The sequence below is a fragment of the Tachypleus tridentatus genome, chromosome 2 (genome assembly GCF_004210375.1).
Source record: "Tachypleus tridentatus isolate NWPU-2018 chromosome 2, ASM421037v1, whole genome shotgun sequence".
Classification (NCBI taxonomy): domain Eukaryota; kingdom Metazoa; phylum Arthropoda; class Merostomata; order Xiphosura; family Limulidae; genus Tachypleus; species Tachypleus tridentatus.
Window position 1 is genome coordinate 28641366 of NC_134826.1, and position 23921 is coordinate 28665286.

A 23921-nucleotide genomic window follows, 5' to 3' on the forward strand; every position below is an offset into this window, starting at 1 on the left:
CCCAACATAACCATAGAAAACACTAACATACTAAGTAGGGAAACAAGTTCAAACAAATGCAAAATCATTAACAACCTGACATCTAACTGCAACGCCCCCTATAATCTCATTCCTCTTTGCAATTTCATCCCTAAGACTTGCCCAGCAATGGTCTGTTGTTAACTCTCCATGTTAACCTAAAAAAAACAAACCTAAGAAGGTTGAAATGTTGTTCTGTATTTTCTTTTAATTACAGTTTTATACCATACCAGCTGTAGGAGAATACACTTTGTGTACTGTGTTATCTGTTTAAACTCCATTATGCCTGAACTTGCTTACATTATGCCATTGTTAGCCGTATACACTTGTGCGATCCTAACAAAACTATCAAACAAATAAAGAATTGTTAACAGAAGTTAAATTTCTTTCATCCAACAGTGCCAACACAAAATTAATTCCTAATTTTAATCAATGTACAAACATAACTTACAGAAAAAGTGCTAAAAACTGTTAAAATACAAAGAACTAAATGACCTGCAAAAACAGAAAATGAGTTTAGACCATCTAGTGGCCTGCTGCATTCAATCAGACATTTATGGACTCATACAATCCATGTAAGCAAAGTTTAACAATTCAATAAATTAGTTCAAAAAGGATAAACTGATAAGACAGGTCAGCAAATTTAAACTTCATAGAAGTTGTTTCAGTTTTAATAAATGATTTTCTATAATTTAGATGTGCATGTTTTAAAAATAATATTTTTTCTATTATGTAAAATTTTTTAACAAATCAGTAATAAAACAAAAGCTTTTACTTAGATCAAACTGTTGTTTTGTTTGTTAACAAAGGTACAAATAAATTGAAGAAAAGTGAAGAACATTGATGCCAAACAAACGTGTCCTCATTCAAATTGATTTTTTTTGTAAAATCTATGTCTTTTAGTCTCAAAACTACATGTTGTGGTCTCTCTTTCATGAATTGAGTCTGAAGCATCATGTTTCAATGACCCAACAGTAATCACCCATCATACTGATGTTCCACTGTCCATGATATGCCCACCCATATTCATTTCTCTGATATCTTAATGAAAGCTTCACCATTGTTCTTTGTTGACACCACAAAGATTTTCAGGAAAGTCCCTATCCCTATCACCATTGACATCAGATTCAAAATCAGATAAAATTCAACGAAGAGTCACTGGTGGAGTAGGTATAGATACATGAGCAACAGGTCTTATAGCAGATTGAAGGTTTGCATAAACAGCAGTCATCTCAATAGTTTCTAGGCTCTTGCTAGACCACTGGAATTTAAAAAGGCAAGACTTCCTCTTACTTCAAGTCCATTATCTCAACTCTTTGACACAAATGGTGTAAACTTTGTGTTGAAACCATGATTTGTCTTGGTCCCCAAATTTTATTCCAAAATATGTATATGTTTATTGACAAATTCTATAATGTTTTGTCCTTGTTTCCTCACAACAAATTTACCATAAACATAACAAAATATGTTTGGGTTATTTACACAATCTCTTGTTGCCATAGTGACAAATAAATAATATTGAAAAGAAAAAAATATTTCAAATAGTACACACAAACAAATAATATCCAGAAATTATATGTCATGTTGCCTGTCAACTGTTTAGATTCTGCAATATGTTTGTCATGGGTTAATGAACAATCAAGAAGACTCTCACATCACAAATGGTCTAGAAAAATCTATAGCTAGTGGTTGTCAACATCTTAAACATAACAAAATGTAACCTGATTTCTATGAAAAGTAAATATAACATATTGTGAAAAATGAATAACATTTTTGGATTCATCATACAGGAATTACTGTAGAATGTGTAAAAATTTCAAGACAACAAAACCATCACAGGCTTGTGTAATTGCTGCAGACAGACAATCTAAGCTGTATGATGCAAGCCTTTAAGAATTTCCCAGGCAAACTTCTCAAGTATTTGTAACTAGTCTTCATGCTGAAGACCACATTAATTGCCCTGCCTTATGAGCTAAGAACTTATTGACTGATTCACTGGTTTGTGTGTCAAAGAAATGGTTCTTTTCCTGGAATCATTTATTTGATATTAAATTAAAATGGACAGTTAATCAATGAGTAGTTAATAGCCTCGTGCTGGACATCCAAACGTAAACTCAGACCAGCAATCAGAAAATGTGTCCTAACTGGCACAACCTTGCAATAAAAAAATCATGACATGTTGGCACCAGACTGCAATCCTTTCAATCTTTGTAGTTGAACGTTTTTTTAATTTCACTGATTTGATGATAGATTTAGATGATTACAGAAAATCAAGAAAGTTGATCAAACAGGAAATTAATACATAAAAAAGGATGTATGAAAAATAATTGAAAATTTAAAAGATTAACAGTAAGTATTTCTTTAAATACATTAAAGATAAACAAAATGTCAGGATGGGGTAGGAACTTTTAGGGAAGATAAAGGAAGGCTCATGTCTGATTATGAGATGGCTAGGAAATTAAATTTTGTTTTTTCTTTGGTAATTACCAAGAAAGATTTAAATATTATTCTACATTTGAACAGTTGATAAATGAAAACAAAATAAACTATGATAACTGTATTAATTTTGAGTTGGTTAAGAAAATATTTGGAAATTTTTATGAACAATAAGTCTCCTGGACCAGATAATATTCCCCCAAGAGTTTTGAAGGAAGTTCAGAAATTGGATACATGAGTCACTTTTATTTTTTGTCAGTCCTTAATTAGTGGGGAAGGGTGACCAGTAATTACACTTGCAGTAATTTGAAACCTAGCTCAAACTGCCAGATGTAGGATAATCCATTCCCAATATAATAGTGACTGTAATAACAGTAATACATTTAATATAAATTAAGATTTTAGTTTAAGAGACCATTTAAATTTTAAAATTTTAGTCTAATTTCAATCTAACAAAAGAAAAATACTTGGCACAGTTGAAGAAAGTCCAGTTTGACTCCTGTGACAATAAAAATTAAAAGAGGTGTAAAGATATGAACAAATGGCTGCAAGTTCCTCTTGCTAGATATAATCCAGATACAGTATTGACTTTCTTAAAACAATAGCACATAATTTGCATCACTTTTCATAATATGTAATAAATGTCATATTTAATGTTCATATATTTTTTTGACATGGCAAGTGAAATTAATGAGAGTGAAGTTACATAGAACTATGGACAGGTACCAGAGGACTGCAACTTAGCAAATGTGACTCCTCTTTCAGGGCAGTGATAAAAACTGTCCCAGTAATTACAGACCAAAAAAGTTGCATCAGCTGTGGGAAAAGATTTTAAAATGTCTGATAAAAGATGCTAAGAAAAATCATTTAACAAATTTTATAATTTTGCTTGATAGTCAACATGGCTTCACAAAGGAAAAAAATCTTACCTTACAAATATTTTGGCATTCTTTAAAAAGGTTACTGTTTATGTAGATGAAGATTGGAGATTTGGTTATCTTGATTTTCTGAAAGCATTTGACAAAGTGAAACAAAATGACTGTAAAAAAAAGAAGTGTGGCTGGATGGAAGAAAGCAGGTGGTTGTTATAAATGGAATTCATTTGAACTGGGTTAATGTCAGAAGTAGGGTACTTCAAGGCTTAGTCTTAGAACCCTTACGTTTTCTTTTGATATGTACTGATAACAGATGAAAAACAGTCAATGAATTACTTAAATGTTTAGAGTATTGGGTTTTGCTGGCTATAAAGTGAATGCTACTGCTTTACAAAAGGATTTAGATCATTTAGTGAATGAATGGCAGGTGGGTTATCATAATTTAAGTATAATATGGAAGAGAATAATCTAAACAGAGTTATAAAAGGCAGGGAATTTTGTGTAGTAGTTGATCAGTCTCTTAAGCCAACTAGAGGTACTGAATACAAGTATAAAGAGGTTATAATTTCATTGTATAGGTCACTGATTAAGCCACATTTGGAGTATTGTACTTTGTTCTGAGCTTTTCATATTAGGAAGGGCATTGAAATATTGAAAAAAGGTTAAGGAAATGGTTACAAGAATAGTGCCTGGGATTAAGGAGATGCCATATGAGGAGAGATTAACATCTCTGAAATTATTTTCTCTTGAAAAAAGAAGTGATCTGATTGAGGTGTTTAAGTGTTTAGAGAATTAACAGAGTTGACACAAGATTTTTTTATAATTAATGGTGAGAATGGTCAATAAATTACTTAGGTTTTTAGATGATACCAAGATATTGGGTTTTATTGGCTACAAATCGTATGTTGCTGCTAAGGACAAGTATAAATTTTGACAGTGTAAAGAATGAACAAATGTGTTAAAACTAGTTTCTCTTAATATCAAGACTTCTGACACTTTCTTCCATTTACATCATTCTTAGGAAAAAAATGTACTAATAGTTTTCATATACAGTAATTTAATATGACTAACAGGTTTCATTTCCATCAAAACTCTATGGGAGATGCTTACACCACAGTAAATCAGAGTTAAACACCAGTTATATGTACCTTTAACACATGGAAATGACTTAACCTTAATGCAATTCTACAGTAGAAAAATTTATTTTTAATGTTATAACAGTATTTTCGATTTTACCTCTATGTTCTTTTATAAGATTTCTGTCATGATTTAGTAGGAAACTGCATTGTGCAAATTTTCTTCTTTCTCTGTTTGATAGTTTTTTAATTGAGAACCCTATAAAACATTTTCCTCTGTCAACCCTTATACAGCTAAATTGTTTTTCATAAAACATAAAATAGCTTTTCCCTCCAAAAAATTATTAATTTTGAAGCTAGTTTTGTGTGACTACAACAATATATTTAGAGTTTCTCATTTTATTGAATAGTTTTCAAACTCTTATACTTAAAGCACCATGTCAAGTGTTTCTTCTGTTATATAACTAAACTATAACTGTGATGGTTTGGTGTACAAGACACTTCATATTTCCTACTACTTTTATACCATACAATTAAAACATTGTAGTCAAAATGTACTACAATACAACAATAAAACTATTATACATGCACAGTTGGTCAGAAAAAAAAAAACATTTATTTTATCTAAGTACTACAACACTGGTAACTTGCAACTTTAAGATATTTTTTAAAAATTATTCAGATAATGTTCTTTTATTTTCAGGTCCTTTATATCAGCTTACACCTGATCACCTCAATGTTTAAAAGAATTTGAGATTTTTACATGCACAAATCTTCCATAATTAAATACAAATGCAGCAAGTGAAATATAAACAGACCCACCTAATTAGGTGTGTCAAATTAGATTATGAAAAATAAAGTATTTTCTTAAATCAACTTGTTCTGCTTTCATGTGAATAGCTGCAAACAGCAATCAGTCCCAGGATAAGGAGGTAAATTTAACTGGTATTTTTTTTCCAACTGAGGAGGAATAAATCTACCACCTAACCAGTGATACTTTCCTTTAAAAAGTTTAGCACATTTCTTTGGAGCAGTCAAGGATATTAGAAACTCAGGTTGCAAGCCTTCTGAATCACCATTTTCAACATCCCAACCTATCGTGGAGTTAAAATAACCTATTAATGTAACATACTTTTGGAATTTATATATATATATATATATCTAGTGTAAACAGATTTTCTATCAGAGGTTTCAAATAGAAATGGGAATTATAAAGTCAGTAACAACTTAAGAATATCTAAAGGTAGAACTAAATACTGTAGGTGTGCCAGCAGCAATATTAATATTATTTATTCACATTTTGTGAAACAATTGAGATAAAAAGTTACTATTACAAATGGTATAACTATTCAGAAAATCCTCGTAATTTCAAAAAAAAAAAAAAAAAAAAAGCTTTCTGATTATAACACCTCCAAAAATGTCTGATGTAACACCTAAATATGGTTGAAGATCTCGCTGGTCGAAATTTTGTGCAAACAATAAATCACATAATAAAAATGATAATAACAGTCTTAATAATTATACTATTAGTAATATTCATTCCTAGTTGTATAAGCCCTCAATTTCCATTACTATATCATTACAGTTGTAAGACTGGCCTATGATAAAAAAAAACACTTAATATTAAAATTCAAAAATTACATTCTGTTGCAGTAATAAATATTGAGTGTGGGAATCATCATCTTTCTCCTGTCTCTTCAATCTCTAGTATGGAAAAGACAGCACAACATTTTAGTATGGGAAGAAACCTGTAAAACAGATAATTCTGCCAGTGGATGCAAATACAAAAACCAGCCTAGTATAAAACTGGAGAACCATATATTCAAGTAGTTAATGTATGCATTGCATAATATTAATTGTCTTCATAAGAAAACAAATCACACACTGACAGACTGTCCTCTATATCCAACTTTTCTGCTCAACACTATCCCTGTTACTCTCACCTAAAATCATGTTTTCACATGATATTGCCATGTTGTTGCATGCAATTGAGCACACAACTCTTCACCTGAGAAATGAAACACACTCTCCTGGCAAAGCTGGCTCCCTCTATACTGATTGTTCAACCATCACTTTGAGGTCAGTCAAGAAAAGATGCACTGGAAGTGGGGATGACAGGTAGGAAGTGTTAGCTGAAGTATCTATCTATCAGAAATACATTTTTAGTGTTGAAAAGTGTTATGTTCTGATACATAGCTAAAATTCCATGTTGAAATGCTGGAGTCTGGTACAAAATGTATCTAAATAAGCTCTCTTTGGAAAGTCCCTGAAAAGAGCTCATGCAGTGCAACACAATGAAACAGCATAGGGTCACACCTCATCTACACTCAAGTGTAATATCTGAACATAAAAAAGTGTTGCCAAAACACATGGAAAATACAAACACAGCCCAAAATCTGCATTATGCTTACAGAAGTATTATTTGTGTACTGTGGCCAGTGAGTGTCAAAACATATGTGGTGGATTAACTTCAGTTCAACCTTGTTAACACTGGGAATTTACTATTTGGTTCAAAGTAGGAGGAAGGCCCTTATCTTCTTTACCTCAAATCCAGTGAAGTGGAATTGGAAAGTAACATCCTCCTGTAAACTGAGTAAAGGCTTGTGTTGGCTGGTCCTACACCAATCCAACACAAGACCATCTCAAAACCTTATATCAGGATGGAGGAAAGCCAGCCAGAGTGAAAAACTGTATTAATCAACAGAACACAACCACCTTACTCTACTGATTTGAAATGGGCCATACTCTTGAAGAATTCTCCAGATCCCAGCAACTAAAAACTAGTGAGTGGCAAAGGCTCCCTGTACTCCACAAAAAGGAAAGAGGGGTTGGATGAAAACTTGGCACAGAACAGAAAAGAGAATGCATCACCATAAGACAATGCAATAGATGACCATAAAAACCATATTTTGAAACTAGGCATGGGGAATGGGTATGGTCTAGATTGGGCATTGTTTCAGAAAATAAGCACAGTGATGGTGTAACTAGCACTTGTGTAGAACAACCAATCTCATAAATGAGCACTATATCAACTAATGGCCAAAAACTATGTGGATTTTTCTTTTCTTTTCTAAAGTATACCATGGTAAATACATCTTGCTATCAAGCAAGTCCAGTGAGGTATGAGTAGGCTCTGGAAAGGGAAGAGAAAAAGACAGAAAACTTACTCAGTCAGAGCCTCTAAGAGGTGTGTGACAAAGCCATCCATTAGGAATAAGGGAAGAAATCAAATGGTAGAAGGATTCCAAGGAATGAAGAGACAGGAATAGGAACCACAAAAGGGGGCAGTGAAGGCCAAATAACAGCAGACCCCATTGATAAAATACAGTAGGTGATCAGGATTTTAGCTAGAATAAAGATCAAAACAGATAGAAGAAACATATGAATGAATGTGCTGTCACTATCACATGCCTCAATGTTTTAGGGAGAAACATGCAATCAGGATGAAACAGGATACAGGAATGATAGGAAAAATGCATGAAGTATCAATAGCATACACACCAGAGCTTAGATTACTAAAGATAAAAAGGAGGAAACAGGTTGTACTGAACAGTAGGAACAAGCACACAACATGAAAAATTGAAATGGAGGAAAAGTGTGGATAACATTCAAATCCAAACTGTGAAGAATAAAAGAACAAAAGTGGTGAAAGGAACAGAAATGCATCTTGAGAACAGGGTAGAAAAAACAAACAAACTGGACTGTAATTGGAAACCAGAAAGTATTAGAGATAGCACCTGGTAAACAACAATTGTTGATACCAATAAATTCTGATCAAAAATCCCCATGAAGATATCAGAGAGAAAAGAAACAGAAAAATAAGAAGGGAAAAAAAGAAAGATGTAATGACCAACAGTGAAAAATACACCATTTTTGTTGATAGAAAAGACAAGAGTATGTGTGAACAAAATGAGAAAGGAAGGAAAAACCAGTCTTGACTGAATACATTCACTGTCATAGCTGAACAGGAAAACAGAAAAGGGTAGGGCTTGGCATTAAGCAACAACAGAAATAATGAGAGAAGTTACCAACCAAGAGTAGAAGCCACTTGAAAACCTAAAGATTGAAGGACTACTCCACAGACCATTAGAGACAATTTGCAATATGATTCAGAACATCTGGAACATGAAAAGCCACCAATTAGATTTGTAGAGAATGAGCCCAGAAGAGGAGGTTGACGGTGTTGAACCAGTGATAGCTAGAACATACCCACAGCACAAATGAAACTGATACAGAATAGGTGTGAAATGAGACTTTTTTAGCTTTACTAACCAATCAAGATTTTTGAAGAAGTATAGTGGAAGAAGGCCTACTGGGACAGAGCTAAAAGAAGCCAGTTGTCTATATAATGATGGAATTACATGAATCAAAAGCACATAACTCATCAAAAAAATCCCAAGTGATCACATAATACTCTTACACAAGTGCTAAATTGAGAAGTGACAACAGTAACAATTGAACAATCAGCTCAGAGAGAGTCAGCTGTGCTAGGAAGGTGTATTGCACTCCCATTAGTGAAATGTTTATTAAATACAAAAGTGCAATAACATCACATGGAAACATGATTTGAGGTGATAGAGTCACGGCTAGTAGTAGCAAGTGAAAAAGTTCAAATAGAGAGAAAAGCACTGAATTGGAAAAAACTATACACCAGCAGAAGATTACAAAACATATCAGAATTAAATATTCTTACTGTTTTAAGACACAACTTGACCAACTGCTAAAATTTTAACCTGTTTTCCATATGTCAACATAACAAATTTACAAGCCATTAACAAAAACTGTAATTTTTAAAAAGGGTAACAAACCTGATGGGATATCAACGCTACACAGAGGAATTTGAATGTCCTTCAATGTTTTCAACACCTGAATAAATTCTGGTCGAACAGGAGGCTTGAAACTAAAGCCAAAAAGTGCATCTATAGCTATATTGTATGATTCTGATATATTCTTTGCATCAGGCAAGGAGGGTAAAATTGGAATTTCCATTTCTTGGCATTGTATAGTTAAATTCTTCAGCAACTGTTTGTTTGACTTTTTAGGATAGAAAACAGATGGTTTGTACCCCTATGATGGAAAAAAAAAATATGTGTGTGTATGTATATACATAGAATATTAATACTCAATAATAAAATGAAGGATTGTGTTAAAAACAGGAAATACAAACCTCTGACCACTGATAATTTTAATGAACAAAAAAAACTTAGTGTAAATAATCTTCAGATAAATAATGTTATTAAAACTATTTATCTGGTAGAATTAGAAACTGAAAATAGTTGATAATGATATCAATCTCAATATTTTTCTTTCCCACTATTATGGTTTACCCTCTTTTGATAATGTTCCACTCTCTTCTGTTACAAACATTATAACTTCATGATTATTCATATTTTGTAAAATTTGTAATAAGTTATAGTATTTTATTATTAATGTTGAAATACTGATGCAAAAATTAATATTTAATGGATTTAATAGAGAATTTTAAATTATTAAAATATTCTGTGATAAACATAAAAATGTATTAAATAAATACAAAAAAGTAAAAATTAAGGATGTTTTACTGAAAGTTTCTGATAAGTATTTTTAGTTATTAATGAAATCATTTAAACACCTTTACTCTACTTTCATGCAGAAGAACACCTTATCACATATGAAAGCTTGTTTAGCCTGAAAACTAGTTGTTGGGAGCTATACTAGTTAGCTCAGATAACTGGTTAGGACCCTTTATAATTTGTCTACTGGGCTACTAATTACTGTCTTACCACCATAATGGGGACTGGAATGCTAACTTCAGGAGGTAAGTTTTCTTTGAAATTTGTTCAACCCACAAATGAAACTGCCAATCTGTTTTGAAGGAATTTATCAAAACTAAATGTCTTTAGTTGACAGATATATTTATAACCAGTAGAAAAGTTTTCTCCTTTATAAGGGTTTTGTTAGCATAATTTATTTCTGGCATGCTGATGTTAAAAGTTTCTCTGACTGTTTATATGTGAAGGTTGTTCTTCAGCTCCAAGCAGCTAACAACTATTTTAATCCTATTTATACCTTTGTTAGAAAGCCAGTTAAAATTATAGCATTTTTTAAACATTTGTTCTCATGGAAGATACATTTTTTGTATTTAAAAATGGATAGCAAATTAAAATAAGACCTAATATAGTATGATTTTAAACTTACAAAGATCACATAAGTCACACACTTTGTTCATGACAGTTACAGTAGGTAAGTAATGATTTCTCTGTGATTCATTGGCTTAAAGATGAATTTTCAACAAATTTAATAATTGCCTTAGAAACTGTACTTTGGTTAGATACAATTCCTGTGTGGTTGCCATATTTTTAAACACTTTAGTTTTTGAGTAAAAAATGAATCAAAATATGCGGGTCCTTGAATTCAAGTTCCTCTCTGTTGTTCAGCTGTTTCCATGATGTTTTACAACTATGACGTAATAGTTTCCAAACACGCTTTGTTGCGCACCGACCATTTTGTTCCTTTCAGTGCAGGTGTTTTATGTAAATCTATCAGTGCTATTTTCAGATTACATACTTTGTGAGACTATTTTCGTCTTGATATTGCTACTTTATGTTTGTTTTATGATAACATGGTTTACTGCGTTGCTTATGGTTGTAAAAACAGTTTGGCATCGGACAAAAGCTTCTTTTCGTTTCCGTGCAAGGAGAAGGAACCAGCAAGATGGCGACAGTGAGTGCAGATGGTCAAAAGGAAGAACTGGACTCCTTCACACCATGCAAAGCTTTGTAAAGATCACTTTGAATGATCATGTTTTTTGTTGGATCCCACTGTTTTGTATTCCATGGCTTTCAAGCCAGGCAGGTTGAGACTGATAAAAACATCGGCAGTAGACAGGTTCGTCCGCACCATCTTTCCTCATGTAGAGCTGAGGACTGATCTCAGCCTGCAGCATACAGGTTCCACCCCTCTGAAGCCATCCCTTGCCATCACAAAAAGAACAAACTTAAAAGTATGTGTGCAGTATAAAGCAATAAACAATAACTAGTACAATATAATAATTTAAAAAGTACAAGTTTTTGAAGAATGTAACTAGATATACACATTTCACATTAATGAGCGTGCTTTGCATTTGTGACACCTGAAAGTCAGCAAAACCTTGATTTCCTGGTCTAGACAGTGGACAAATCTATCCCAAATAGAGTATATTCCAAGTTTAAAAGCTGGTAGATCATTCTGTAGATGTTTTTGTATCATTTTTAAATATGGAAAATTTTGGAGAATTCCATTTTTCAAATTTAACATTTCTAGATAAATTGAAATAAGACTATGTCTTGAACATATTGAAGTAATCAAGTACATGTTATGTATATAAAAAAGTAGACTTGTAAAAAATCAAATATAAACTCCATAACATATTTCCATAACTCATCATAATAAAAGTAATCTTAACACAGTACTTTGACATTGTCATATTAAATGTAAATCTCATAAACCTCATAAAGCATGTTGTTTTAATATATCATCTTATTTCTCCAACTCGCAACTGGCCTGGGCGCTATCAGTATCACTCACAATTCTGCTACTCTCGCTCATGAAACTGTCCTCATTACTAGAACTTGTCAGATCTGTGTCAAAAGTAACTGTTCTAGGTTCGTTCAGAGTAGGTTCGAATTGATATGGCACTACTCAACACTGTTCAGAACACAAAGTCAAAACAGACTCCGCCTCTGTTTCTCCGTATACACTTGCCATGCTTATTTACATTCAATGCCATGGCATTGGCAATTTGTTTGGCAACTATTACATCACAGTACATTTCCTAACGGCAAACGTAAAAACTAAAACGTTTGGATTGCCGCTCGGAAAGGGCTCTTTCTGCACCAAGTTCTATGTTTCATTTATTAGCACATATTTTATAAAAAATGTGAACCTGCAAAATTAATCAGTATGAGTAGTTCTTTTGACTGCAAAGTTTTCGTTTTTCTGTAAAATTCACCTTCAAGCATTAGAGTTGCTGTATTGGTGAGTCCAAAATGTAGCAATAAAACAACTGAATGAAAAAATACATAAAAAGAAATTAACAATATGAAAATCAACAAATCAAACAAAATAAATCTATGAAAGAATAAAAAATGATTATTGTTCAATTTCACTTAATATTTCAAAATTTGTACTTTACCATACACTGGTGATTTCATTACAATTAGTGCTGAGATTAAAAAACAAAAAAATATAATGTATAAAGATTCAAAAGTAAAATATTGTAATATTCATTTAAAACTTTAAGTTTATACAAATTAAATATGAAATTGTAACATGAGAAAAATAGTTTTATAATTAATACCAAAATCACCTTAAACTCATAATTCAGTCGCATTGACTTGAAAAAGGATTCCTACATTCAGAGACAATTTTTTTAAATAATAATTTAAAAAAAAATCTTTTTTATTGATGCTTGCAATCTTCTTATGTTTATTAATAGCTTGCACATTACGTAAAGATACACTTATTACATTTAGAGTAATTCTACATATTTCATAATTACATAGTGGTTATAAGGGCAGACATATGTATCATGTCTATTTCATAGGCTTAACAAGAAATTCAGTGACACTAAAAACATAAGGGAATTAGTAATTTGTTACTTTGTAAATATGGTAATCAAAGAGAAAAGTGCGTTTCCGAGATTTATTTAATCTTAATGTTAAACTCGAATAAGAACAAGAAGGATATAATTTATTTTCTGATACAAAATTTTTAAATCCTTGACTATTTTGACAACTGTTAGCTGAAAGATTTCAAGTGAGTATAAACCACAGATATATTTAATATTGAGAAAAAACAAAACACATGGCTGATTTCCTCAAAAGCTAAACATACTTTTTATTATATACTCATGATGAGATCCTTTTTTACATTTACCCACACATTATGTTATGCAAAAATAGTTTCTGATATCTACTTACAAATAAACTAAGGTGTCGTGCACACACCAGACCATCTCCTCCATTGTTCCCAGGCCCACAGCAAACTAAAACAGTTCCTCCATGGGTCATACCATTTAAAGGATAACACTTAGCTATAGCTGTTGCCACACTGAAGCCTGCTAGCTCCATCAACTGGTCCACACTATACGAACACTCATTAAACAACTCTTCATCTAACTTAATAGCTTCTTGCTGGCTATGGTAGAGAAAATTTCAATAAAATTTACTATTGTAAAACTACAAAACAACAAATGAAAAATCCAGAGTGATATTACTGTATTAATTTTGTTCTCTTCTGATTTGTCATAACATGCTAGATTAGGTGTCAATGTCATGTAGATCTAACATAAATGAGTTTTGCAATATAAAGGTAATTGAAGTGAGAGAACAGTAATCAAAGAAAAAAAAATACTATGTAGCCAGGGATAGTTATACAAGAAGAGAGTTAATTTTGTCTTGAATTATCCAAATATTATCACATTTGCAGTTGTACAGGCCCAAAAGGATTATAAACCCAGGAATGTCTCCTGCTGTTATATCAGACTAACTTATTATTACTATGTTGAACTGTTCTGAGTTACCAAGCATAACTAGTAATGATAAATTGGAGCCTCAGTAGAGAAACATCAAGGCCAGTCATGGTAACTGATAAGACTTATTCATCAAATGGTGGTATAATAAATAATTTTTTTATATTTTAAAATGTGTTGCAGCATATTGTTTGGTTGTTTTCTGTACATACCAAAATTTATTTTCTTTATTCATTACAAATTCAGTTTGTAGAAGAAATTTAAGGCTCATCCAAGTTCTGATTTATCCAGAAATAGCCTCGAAGAGTTTATTGCACATCCTGTTTTAGAAAAGTTGTGTCGTCTTGAAAATCAGACCTGTAGGAAATATGCACGCATCTTGAATTCATGGCTGAAGTAACTATGAAAAAAGCAGATATACCAAGTACATCATTTTGTTTAATAAACAAGTGTGCTGAATGACGTAGAGCTTGTGGATTCACAAACTCGGACAGAGGTGAGAAAATTAGTTAGAACATCAGGTAGGATTACAGAAAATTGAAGGCATTAGAATTTTAAAAAGAAAAAGAAACTGAGGTATATAGATCTGAAACTGAAGGAAAAGGTAAATAAGCTACTAGCAATCATTTATTATATGTAAATATGTATATGATCAATTTCTCCATTTCAGTAAAAGGATATTGAGCAGAATTTTCTCCATTTTGAAAAGGTTTCAGAAGTTCTGAATGGTTTAGAGAAAAATGTGTTAGTAAGTAGAGTGCAGCAGTTCTATTTTGCCCTCTCTGTTGCACAGGCTGTTAATTACAGTAACAATGAGCAACTGATTTTGAAAGCTTACAAGTTAGTGTCTCATGCCTATATACAGAAATTCAGAAACTGGAAGAAAAATGAAAAGCTAACTTATGTTTAATTTTCAAGAGATTGGGACAACTGGTTGGATAAACTCTTTCTGCATAGAAACCCTTTACTGTGCATGTCACAAGATTTTAGTGGCATTCAAAATTTATTTTACACTTTGTTTATGTTATATCAATTAGTAAAACAATGTCATAGCTAATAATCCATACTTTAATAGAATACAAGTTTAAATATCTTACTTTTATAAGGTGATATTTAAAAAATCCTGAATTTTCCCTAGTGCATGAAATGTAGCACATATTCTCTAGTAATCCCCTCTATATTATTCACCACCCTTCCAATAAGTACAAATTTTAATGCAAATTATTCACTATAAAATCATCATTGCTCAGACAAACCATAATTTTCATAACCTTTAATCTTGTTTGGTTATAGAGCCATAAAATAAAAAAATCACACCCCTCTTACCATACCCACCTGTCATGTTCTCTCTTCCTCACTCTTAATATTATATTATAGATAACCAACAGAAAGTTAAGGTTTTCATATACCAAATGATGTATTGTACTTCACTGCTCATGGATCAGAAGATCACTATTTTTTTATGTTAGTACAAGCTTCATTCCCATGGGCAAGATAATGATTTCATCCACACTTAATGCTAAAGTCCCACACTGAAGAGGTGGAGGGGTTGGTGGACACACATAACAATGAAACTACATTCTAAGTAACCACTCTAAAAAAATTGTTGTGCTCAGAGACAAAACCAAATCACACAGGTAGGGACACTGTACTATTTCTTCAACAGCACTCTTGCCTCGCAAGAAGGAAATGTGCGTGTTTTTCGTATAGCAAAGCCACAAAGGGCTATCTGCTTAGCCCACCGAGGGGAATCGAATCCCTGATTTTAGCGTTGTAAATCCGGAGACATACCACTGTACTAGCAGGGGGCAAGAAGGAAATGAACCTGATACAGGTAAAAAAAAAAGGGGGGGACCACACACAAACTTCATTCTAAGAGGTGCAATACATAGTAAAAAATGAGAGTTTGAACAGTATTCCATTGCACAAACCATACCAGAAAACAACTGGCTCTCAAGGGTGAAGTGCTGCTCTATGAAACAAAAACCTAAAAACCTAAAATGAACTCAATACCCCTATGAGAGAAGAAATACTAAATTAACAAACAGTTTGCCAAAATATAACATTGGAAAAGAACATTTAACTGTGGCTAATTACTTGCCCAACCTTGATGAGACAGATGAGTTTTAACAACCTGCTTGCAGCATCAGGTTAAATATCACTCAGCCAAAACAAAATTAGCATAAATATAAACATTTTAACTAGAACATGTGGATCTTGTAATACACCTACATTAAACCCAACCATAAATAAACAGTTTCATATGGCAAACAACCAGAATTATAACGAGGAAGTTACCATTTGGCTGCAACCAGACAAATTCCTTAACCCACTGTAGTTGCAACAAGTACAACAAACTGAGCTTGTCATTACTTGGTCATGTCATTGACTCAACCATAAGAACATCCTATGTACCCCATATTAAGAGCAGAAATCATAACTCGCTTAACCAGAAATGCATAGAAGATACCAGTGGCATAGCCAGAAATGATCATTTGGGGTTTTATTTTTAGTTTGAGTGCTTGATGCAAGTGCTGCAGGCACAAAGCCATGCTAGGGGGGGCCTGGGGACATTTTCAATAAAATATGGAGGAAGATATCTCAAAATAGTAGTGAAGGTCAAATGAATCAAAGAAAAACTGATCTGTTCAAAGTGATCACAGGGTCCAGTTTAGAACACCACCCCTTGTCCAAAAGGGGATCAAAGCTTTGAGAATATAAATATACATCCTTCTGGCACTGGTACACCAAAACATGCTGTTCAGATAAATGCTGGGGACAAGACAAAGATATCCTATCAGTTAACTGAAAAGCACCTCTCCCAGCATAAACAACAATATCCAATAAAGGCAGAAAAATGATATATTCCCACCTCAGATCCTTTTGTTATCAAGGAGAGAGCAGATTCATAGGTGACTGGAGTAGAACCCAAACTTTAACAAACCCAAGTGATTAACTGAAGTAGCAGTAGGTGGCCAATTCATGTTGACTTTGTGAGAAGCCAACCTAGTAAATAAAAGTGCCAGAAAAAAAAAAGAAAAAAGTCCAAATTCCCTTCAAAGTGTTCTGGATCATTGACAAAAACTCCCTCAGAACCCTCTGGAGAAACACCTCCAAACAGAATATCTCTCTCTATCTCATGACAAATATCACAGAGAGCCTCAACTGAGAGTACCACTCTACCCACCCACCCCCAATGTTTGATATACATAAGATATTAGAGGTGGAATAGATAATGGCCAATCAGCCTCCATGCAAGAAATAAACTGTGAATACATGTGCAAAAGCAGTACAATGTTTTTTAAATAATATTAAATATAAGTTATAACAAAAGCCATCAGGCAACACTGAAACTGCAGACAAGTGCTTCAGTTATGACAACATGTTTGTAGAGAAATTCTTGTCTAAATGCATTTTGATACTAAACTTTTGACATACATTCATACAGAAGAGTTCAATAAAATTTTGAATACAAGTCTACAAACATGGTGACATGCTCTTTGACATTTGACCATAGGAAGATTCATTGAGATAAGAGTTTAATACAGCATAATAATCCAGAGAAAGAATTAGAGCAAGAAGAAAACTTTTCAAAAGGTAAGGATAAACAGGTAGAGTTAAGGTAAACACATGCAGAGAAAAGGCAAGGGATGAAAAAAGGGAAGAAATTAAAGGTACGGTTGAGGGAGTTTTGTAATTATTCAAAACTAAATATTTTGAGGGTGTTTTCTAATTATTAAAAAACAAATATCTTGATTAACCTACAATGGAACTTTGTGTTAAGTTGGAAGATAATAAGGTGTTCAAGGTTTTCTCATTTTAATTTGTTGAGTAGCTCATTTCTCCTCACTCAGAGAACTGCTTGTTTGTTTGTTTGTTTTGGAATTTTACACAAAGCTACTCGAGGGCTATCTGTGCTAGCTGTCCCTAATCTAGCAGTGTAAGACTAGAGGGAAGGCAGCTAGTCATCACCACCCACCGCCAACTCTTGGGCTACTCTTTTATCAACGAATAGTGGGATTGACCGTCACATTATACACCCCCACGGCTGGGAGGCGAGCATGTTTAGCGCAATGCGGGTGCGAACCCGCAACCCTCGGATTACGAGTCGCACGCCTTACACGCTTGGCCATGCCAGGCCTACCAGAGAACTGCTCCACTGCATAAATAAGAAAGATATTACAAGTTGAAATACTAGTCACATTATATAAAGCAGGTATACATAAAACAATCTAACTCAAACCCATGTAACTAGAGATTCAACTGAACTTCTTATAAAAAGGAAAAGGTGCTGCAAATAAAATATTAGATTGGTTTACAAAGAATATTAAAAGATAAAATTAATGAAAAGCATCACAAACTTATGAAATTTAAATTGACAAGATAGAAGACTACAGAAAATCAAGAATATTGATGAAACAGAAAATAAGGACATTGAACAAGATGTAGGAAAAGGTTGACTGCAAATATAAAATTAACGGTTTTCTATGAATAAAATGTCTTGGGACAACAAGGGATCCATTGATCCATCTTGGTTCTCCTATCATCTAAACCACACTAAAGCTGTTACAGAGAAAAAATTACAGGCCAACCATTATTATTCATATATCTATCAAGCTTTCCTTTAGATGTTATCAAATTTACTGCCTTCACAACATACAAAGGCAACCCATTTCATTGTCCAATAACTCTACTTCAAAATAAAATTTTCTTAACTGAAGATGGTTTCTACCTTGCCTAAGTTTATTTTTCTGTCCCCTAGTTTTACAATTCTCACTGTTGAGTGTGAAATATGTTAATGCATCAGCATTATCAGTTCCTTTTACAATTTTAAACATTTCAATTAGACCCCCTCTAACTCTTCCTTTTTCAAGAGAAAACAATTCTAAGGATCTTTGCCTCTCCTCATATATCAACCCCTCCATCCCAAATACCTTTTTAATAATCCTTCTCCAAACCCTTTTAAAAAATCAGATGCCTTTCCTTAAGTTAGGAGACTAAGGCTAATCCAATATTCAATATGTGGCCTAACCAGTGACCTATACAATGAAATTATAATCTTTTAAGGCTTGCATTCAATATTTCTGCAGATACAATCTAAACTCCTGTTTGCTCTACTATTAGCAATAGCACATTGCTTGAATGGCTTGAGAGACCAGTCAATATTTACACCAAGATCCTCTTCTTTGATGACAATGTTAAAGGTTATTTCCATCCAAATTACAATCACCTACATGCAATATCTTCCATTTATCATAAATAATCCTTTTACTATAGGTCATGGGTCAATGGTCATGTCATTGCATTTGTTGACTTGCATTTGAAATTTTATTTAACTAATAGTTTATGAATTTATATCCATACATTTGCAAACAAATTGTAGATTATAATTCAAACTTCAACTTATATACGAGTTAATTTCTTAATTTAAAAGTAAATATTAAACATACACACCTAAGTATAGATTTTAGTGGATCACATGCTATGTTGAATGCAGCACTTTTTAAATTTATATCTTTACAATGTCAAAATACTGAGTCTGTAGTTTTGTACAAATTATGAACTTAAATTACTGATATTATCAAGCTATAATATAAAATAATAACCTCACATCTTTTTATTTTACTGAGATATAGCTTATGTACTGAATCAAAATATTTCCTTAAAAAAATCTAATTTCTTTGTGTATAAAAAGTTTACTAAATTTTGTGACGATACACAATGTATCAAAAGTTATAGTGTAAATACTTAACATGTACAAATGTGCACAAAAACTCATGCATACTATACCAAGCCTATTGTGAAAGGGTTGATTAAAACCCATCTGCCATTTATTTTCCCATCTCACTAAATGATCTAAATCTTTTTGTAAAGCAGCAGCATTCTCTTCACAGCCACTAACACCCAAGATCTTGATATCACAAATTTTAGTAATTTATTGACCATTCCTTTTTCTGTATCATTAATGTAAATCAAAAAGAACAATGATCCTAAGACTGAGCCTTGAGGTACGCTACTTGCAACATTAATCCAGTTTGACTGAACTCCATTTATAACAACCCTCTGCTTTCTTCCATAAAGCCACTCTTCTATCCAACAAGTTAACTTATCTTATACACTTATACATACAAGTTTCATTACAAGCTTTTTATCTGGCACTTTGTCAGATACACCAAATCTACCCCTTACCTTCCATCTACATATGCAGTAACATTTTCAAAGCATGTAACAAGGTTTATAAGGCAAATTTTTTTCCTTAGTGAAACCATATTGGCTATCCAGTAAAATTCTAAACTTTGTTAAATGACCATGCAAATTATATTTGATCAGACTTTCCAAATATTTTCTCACAATTAATAGAAGACTAGGAGTCCTATAATTACGAGTAAAAAACTTTTATTATCTCCCTTGAAGATAGGAGCAGCATTAGCAAATTTTCAATTGTTGGTACTTGTCCACTATTCAGTTATGAAAAGTGGCTCACATATTCAAATCCTTGACCTCCTTTAAAACCCTTGGGGAAATGTTATCTGGCCTAAAAGCCTTATCATCCTTCAAACTTTCCAATTTTTATTTTAACAAGTTCAGAATCTATGCAATTGTCTTGTTCAACTTTGTTTTCATCAATTAATTGGTCCAAATGAGAATACTGCTCAAGTCTTCATCAGTGAAAAATGAAGAAAACGTAGAATTTAATAACCTAACCCTTTCATAATCATCAGACCCAAGCCTTCCTTCCTCATTCTTCAAAGGTTCTGTCCTCAACCTACCATTTTGTTTACCCCTCATGTACTTCAAAAAAAAAAAAAAAGCTTTACTGTTAATTTTTATGTTGTCAGCTGAGTTTCTTCATCTTTTAGTAATGACAATTAAAGCAGCATTCTTTATCTTGAATACTTCAAAGAGGAAACAAGATTGAACAAAATGACAGCATAAATTCTGAATGTCTTAAGAAAAGAGTGAAAAGTTTAGAGAATAACAAGTCTCCTGGACCAAATATTATTTTCCCAAGAGTTATGAAGGAGGTTAAGAAATGGATATGTGATTCTTCTGCTACTATTTTATCCAAATATTGAATTGTGGACATATGCCAAAGAATTGGAAGTTAGCTAATGTCACACATCTCTTTAAAAGAGTTAATTAAAAATTGTCACTATAATTATAGGCCTGTTAGTCTTACATCAGTTATGGGAAAAGTTTTGAAAACTCTGATAAAGGATACTTTGAGAAGCCATTTAACAAAGTTTTAAAACTTTACTGAATAGTCAACATGGTTTCACCAACGGAACTCCTTACCTTACAAATTTTTAACACTTTGTAATCGTTTACTGATTGTGTAAATGAAAGGTAGGGGTATAGATTTGGTGAATCTGGATTTTCAAAAAGCATTTAACAAGGTACCACAAAAAAGGCTTGTGAAAACATTATTTCTCTAAGTGTTAGCAATAAGTTACAAATTTGATAGAAAAGTGGCTGGATAGAAGTAAGCAGAGTTGTTAAAATTTATAAATACAGTTTACCTAAACTGGATTATTGTCACAAGTGGGATACCTTATGGCTCAGTTTTAGGATGTTTGCTCTTTTTGATTTACATCAATGACATAGATAAAAGAATGGCTGATAAGTTACTTAAATTTGCTGGCGTTATTAAGATTTTGAGTGTTGCTAACTGTGAAGTGGATGCTGCTGCTTTATTAAAGGATTTAAATAATTTAGCGAGTTAAGTAAATAAATTGCAGATGGGTTCTAATTATGATTAACAGACAATATTGCATGTGGAGTATCATAATTTGAATCTTAAGCATAATTTGGATGGTAATAACCTTAACCTTAAAGAAAAGGCTCTTGATGTAATGCTTGATCAGTCTCTTAAGCCATCCAACCAGAGTACTGTTACTAATGGTAGTGCAAATAGGATTTTAGGTTGTATCTATGGAAATACTGAATACAAGTCTCAGAAGGTTTTAATTTCATTGAGAGGTCACTGATTGGGCCACATTTGGAGTACATGTTCAATCCTGGGCTTCTTACCTTAGGAAGGACATTAAATTGTTGGAAAGGGTTGCTACTAGTACTGAAATGATACCAAGGATGAAGACATTAAGATTGCAAAAGATATTATCTTAAAAAAAGAAAAAAGAAAGAGGGGATTTAAGTAAGGTATTTAAGATTGTAATGAGAATTTATAATACTGATGCATCATCTTTTTTTTCATACTTAAACTGGGGTAACAAATATACATTTTGTCAAGGTAGAAGTCATCTTCAGTTAAAATAGTTTTATTTTTCTAACACTTAGTAACAGGGTGGTAGTCTCTGGAATGGGTTTCCTTTGGATGATGTAGAGGCAGTAAATCTGGATGAGTTTAAAAGAAACCTTGGAAAGTATATAAATAAGGGATGTCTTTAACCCTCAAGTAGCAGCCATCATCAATTGATGCTGCTAACTACAACATTTCTGCTGTTTAAAGGTTAATAGAGAGTTTTTAATTGAGTTACTTAATAGTGTTTGTTCAGTTTATATGATGGAACAGCCGAGAGGGTCCAACAGGCATAGGTGCACCCACAGGGAGGAAAGGCTTTTCAATTCCCTCCTCTAGAAAATGAAACGGAATTCTTTTAATAAGTTTATTCTTTTAGCATATGTATGTAATTTTTTAATTACAATTTTAATTATGCCCCGGAAAAAAATTATTGTGTACACCCATGCCATTACTGGCAATGGGTCCTTCATTTTCCTAAACATTATGTAGTATTACGTATTACCAAAAATAGTAACATAGTGATACTATTAGATCACTATAAGTATTACACTTCACAGTACACTTACATTTAAATAAACAATTTGTGTAATTTGTTACATAGCTCTTCTAAAATTTTAAATTTTCTATAACACAATGTGTATTAGCACTAACAGCACGTACTTTTTCGGCGTTTTATCAAATTGTTTTATTACTTACCTTAAATATTTGATTTTAACATGTGAAACATCTTTCGTCGAACTTGAAGTTTCCGACGAGGTCATTATCCTACTTTTAAGTATGAAATGGAAAGCTGGTGCAGTATTGCAAAAACTAAGCTTAAAGTTAAATGCTGAAAATTGTTTAAGACTACTTACGAACATAAATTTTTGAAGCACCATCAAAATTTTCAGTTATTAAAACGGCGAGTTTCTTGTTGTCAACTCCTTTCCTATTTAATACTAGTACTACGCGGAGTTTACATGGCACGAAAATTACAAATTGGAAGAACAATTTAGTACAAGATATTTTTGTGGATATATTTTACATCGTTTTGGGTTAAATATTTCCAAGTAATATTTTTTCATATTTTAGAATTTTTACTGCAATTGTTGAAATTAGAAATATTAAAATAGATGAAATTAACAATTTCCATGTCATTTTCTTTATATTTTCCTACGAAAGTAACTAAAGCCTTCTTTGAATCTATAATTTATAAATTAAGTTTAATTTTATCATACTAACTGCACAAAAGTTCGACAAAAAAGAAAAGAAAAAGAAACTGGGTAAAATTTCCACGAACGCTTCAGTGAAAAACTGGAAATACCTAAACCGTGAGGTGGGTTTGGTTTGTTTTGAATTTCGCGCAAAGCTGCACAAGGGCTATCTGGGCTAGCCGTCCCTAATTTAGCAGTGTAAGACTAGAGGAAAGGCAGCTAGTCATCACTACTCTCCGCCAACACTTGGGTTACTTTTTTACCAACAAATAGTGAGATTGACTGTAACATTACAACGTTCCCACGGTTGAAAGGGCGGGTATGTTTGGTGTGACAAGCATTCGAACCCGCGACCTTCAGATTACGAGTCGATGCCTCAACCACCTGGCTGTGTCGGGCCGAACCGTGAGGTAAAAGAGAGAGAAAAAAGTTGACGGTTTCATCTCGTACGTAATAGATAACAACACAGTCACGACACATCTCTTCAGCGTTATTACACAACAGTGTTTGATACTTACCATTCCCATGTACAAAGATTTCAGATGTGTATTACCGTTATTAGTCTAAATT

The 23921-nt window shown here is 32.7% G+C and overlaps 1 protein-coding gene across 1 annotated transcript; it reads right to left on the bottom strand.

The window, feature by feature from the left end:
- Positions 1 to 4998: 4998 nt before the first annotated feature.
- LOC143240013 (NAD(P)H-hydrate epimerase-like) lies at positions 4999 to 23248 on the bottom strand. Its single transcript, XM_076481772.1, has 4 exons — positions 22855 to 23248; positions 13345 to 13561; positions 9214 to 9472; positions 4999 to 5499 (listed from the first exon to the last, which is right to left on the bottom strand). Exons 1-4 carry the CDS (start codon positions 23034 to 23036, stop codon positions 5294 to 5296), a joined length of 864 nt encoding a protein of 287 aa, XP_076337887.1. The 5' UTR covers positions 23037 to 23248; the 3' UTR covers positions 4999 to 5293.
- Positions 23249 to 23921: the final 673 nt, after the last annotated feature.

Excerpts from the sequence above, each read along its gene's own strand:
- LOC143240013 (XM_076481772.1), bottom strand. The coding sequence starts at position 23,036 with ATGGTGCTTCAAAAATTTATGTTCGTAAGTAGTCTTAAACAATTTTCA. Across the intron at positions 9,473-13,344 it reads CACGACACCTTAGTTTATTT|GGGTACAAACCATCTGTTTT; the intron begins GTAAGTAGATAT and ends TTTCCATCATAG. Across the intron at positions 5,500-9,213 it reads TAGCGTTGATATCCCATCAG|GTTGGGATGTTGAAAATGGT; the intron begins GTTTGTTACCCT and ends ACTCCACGATAG.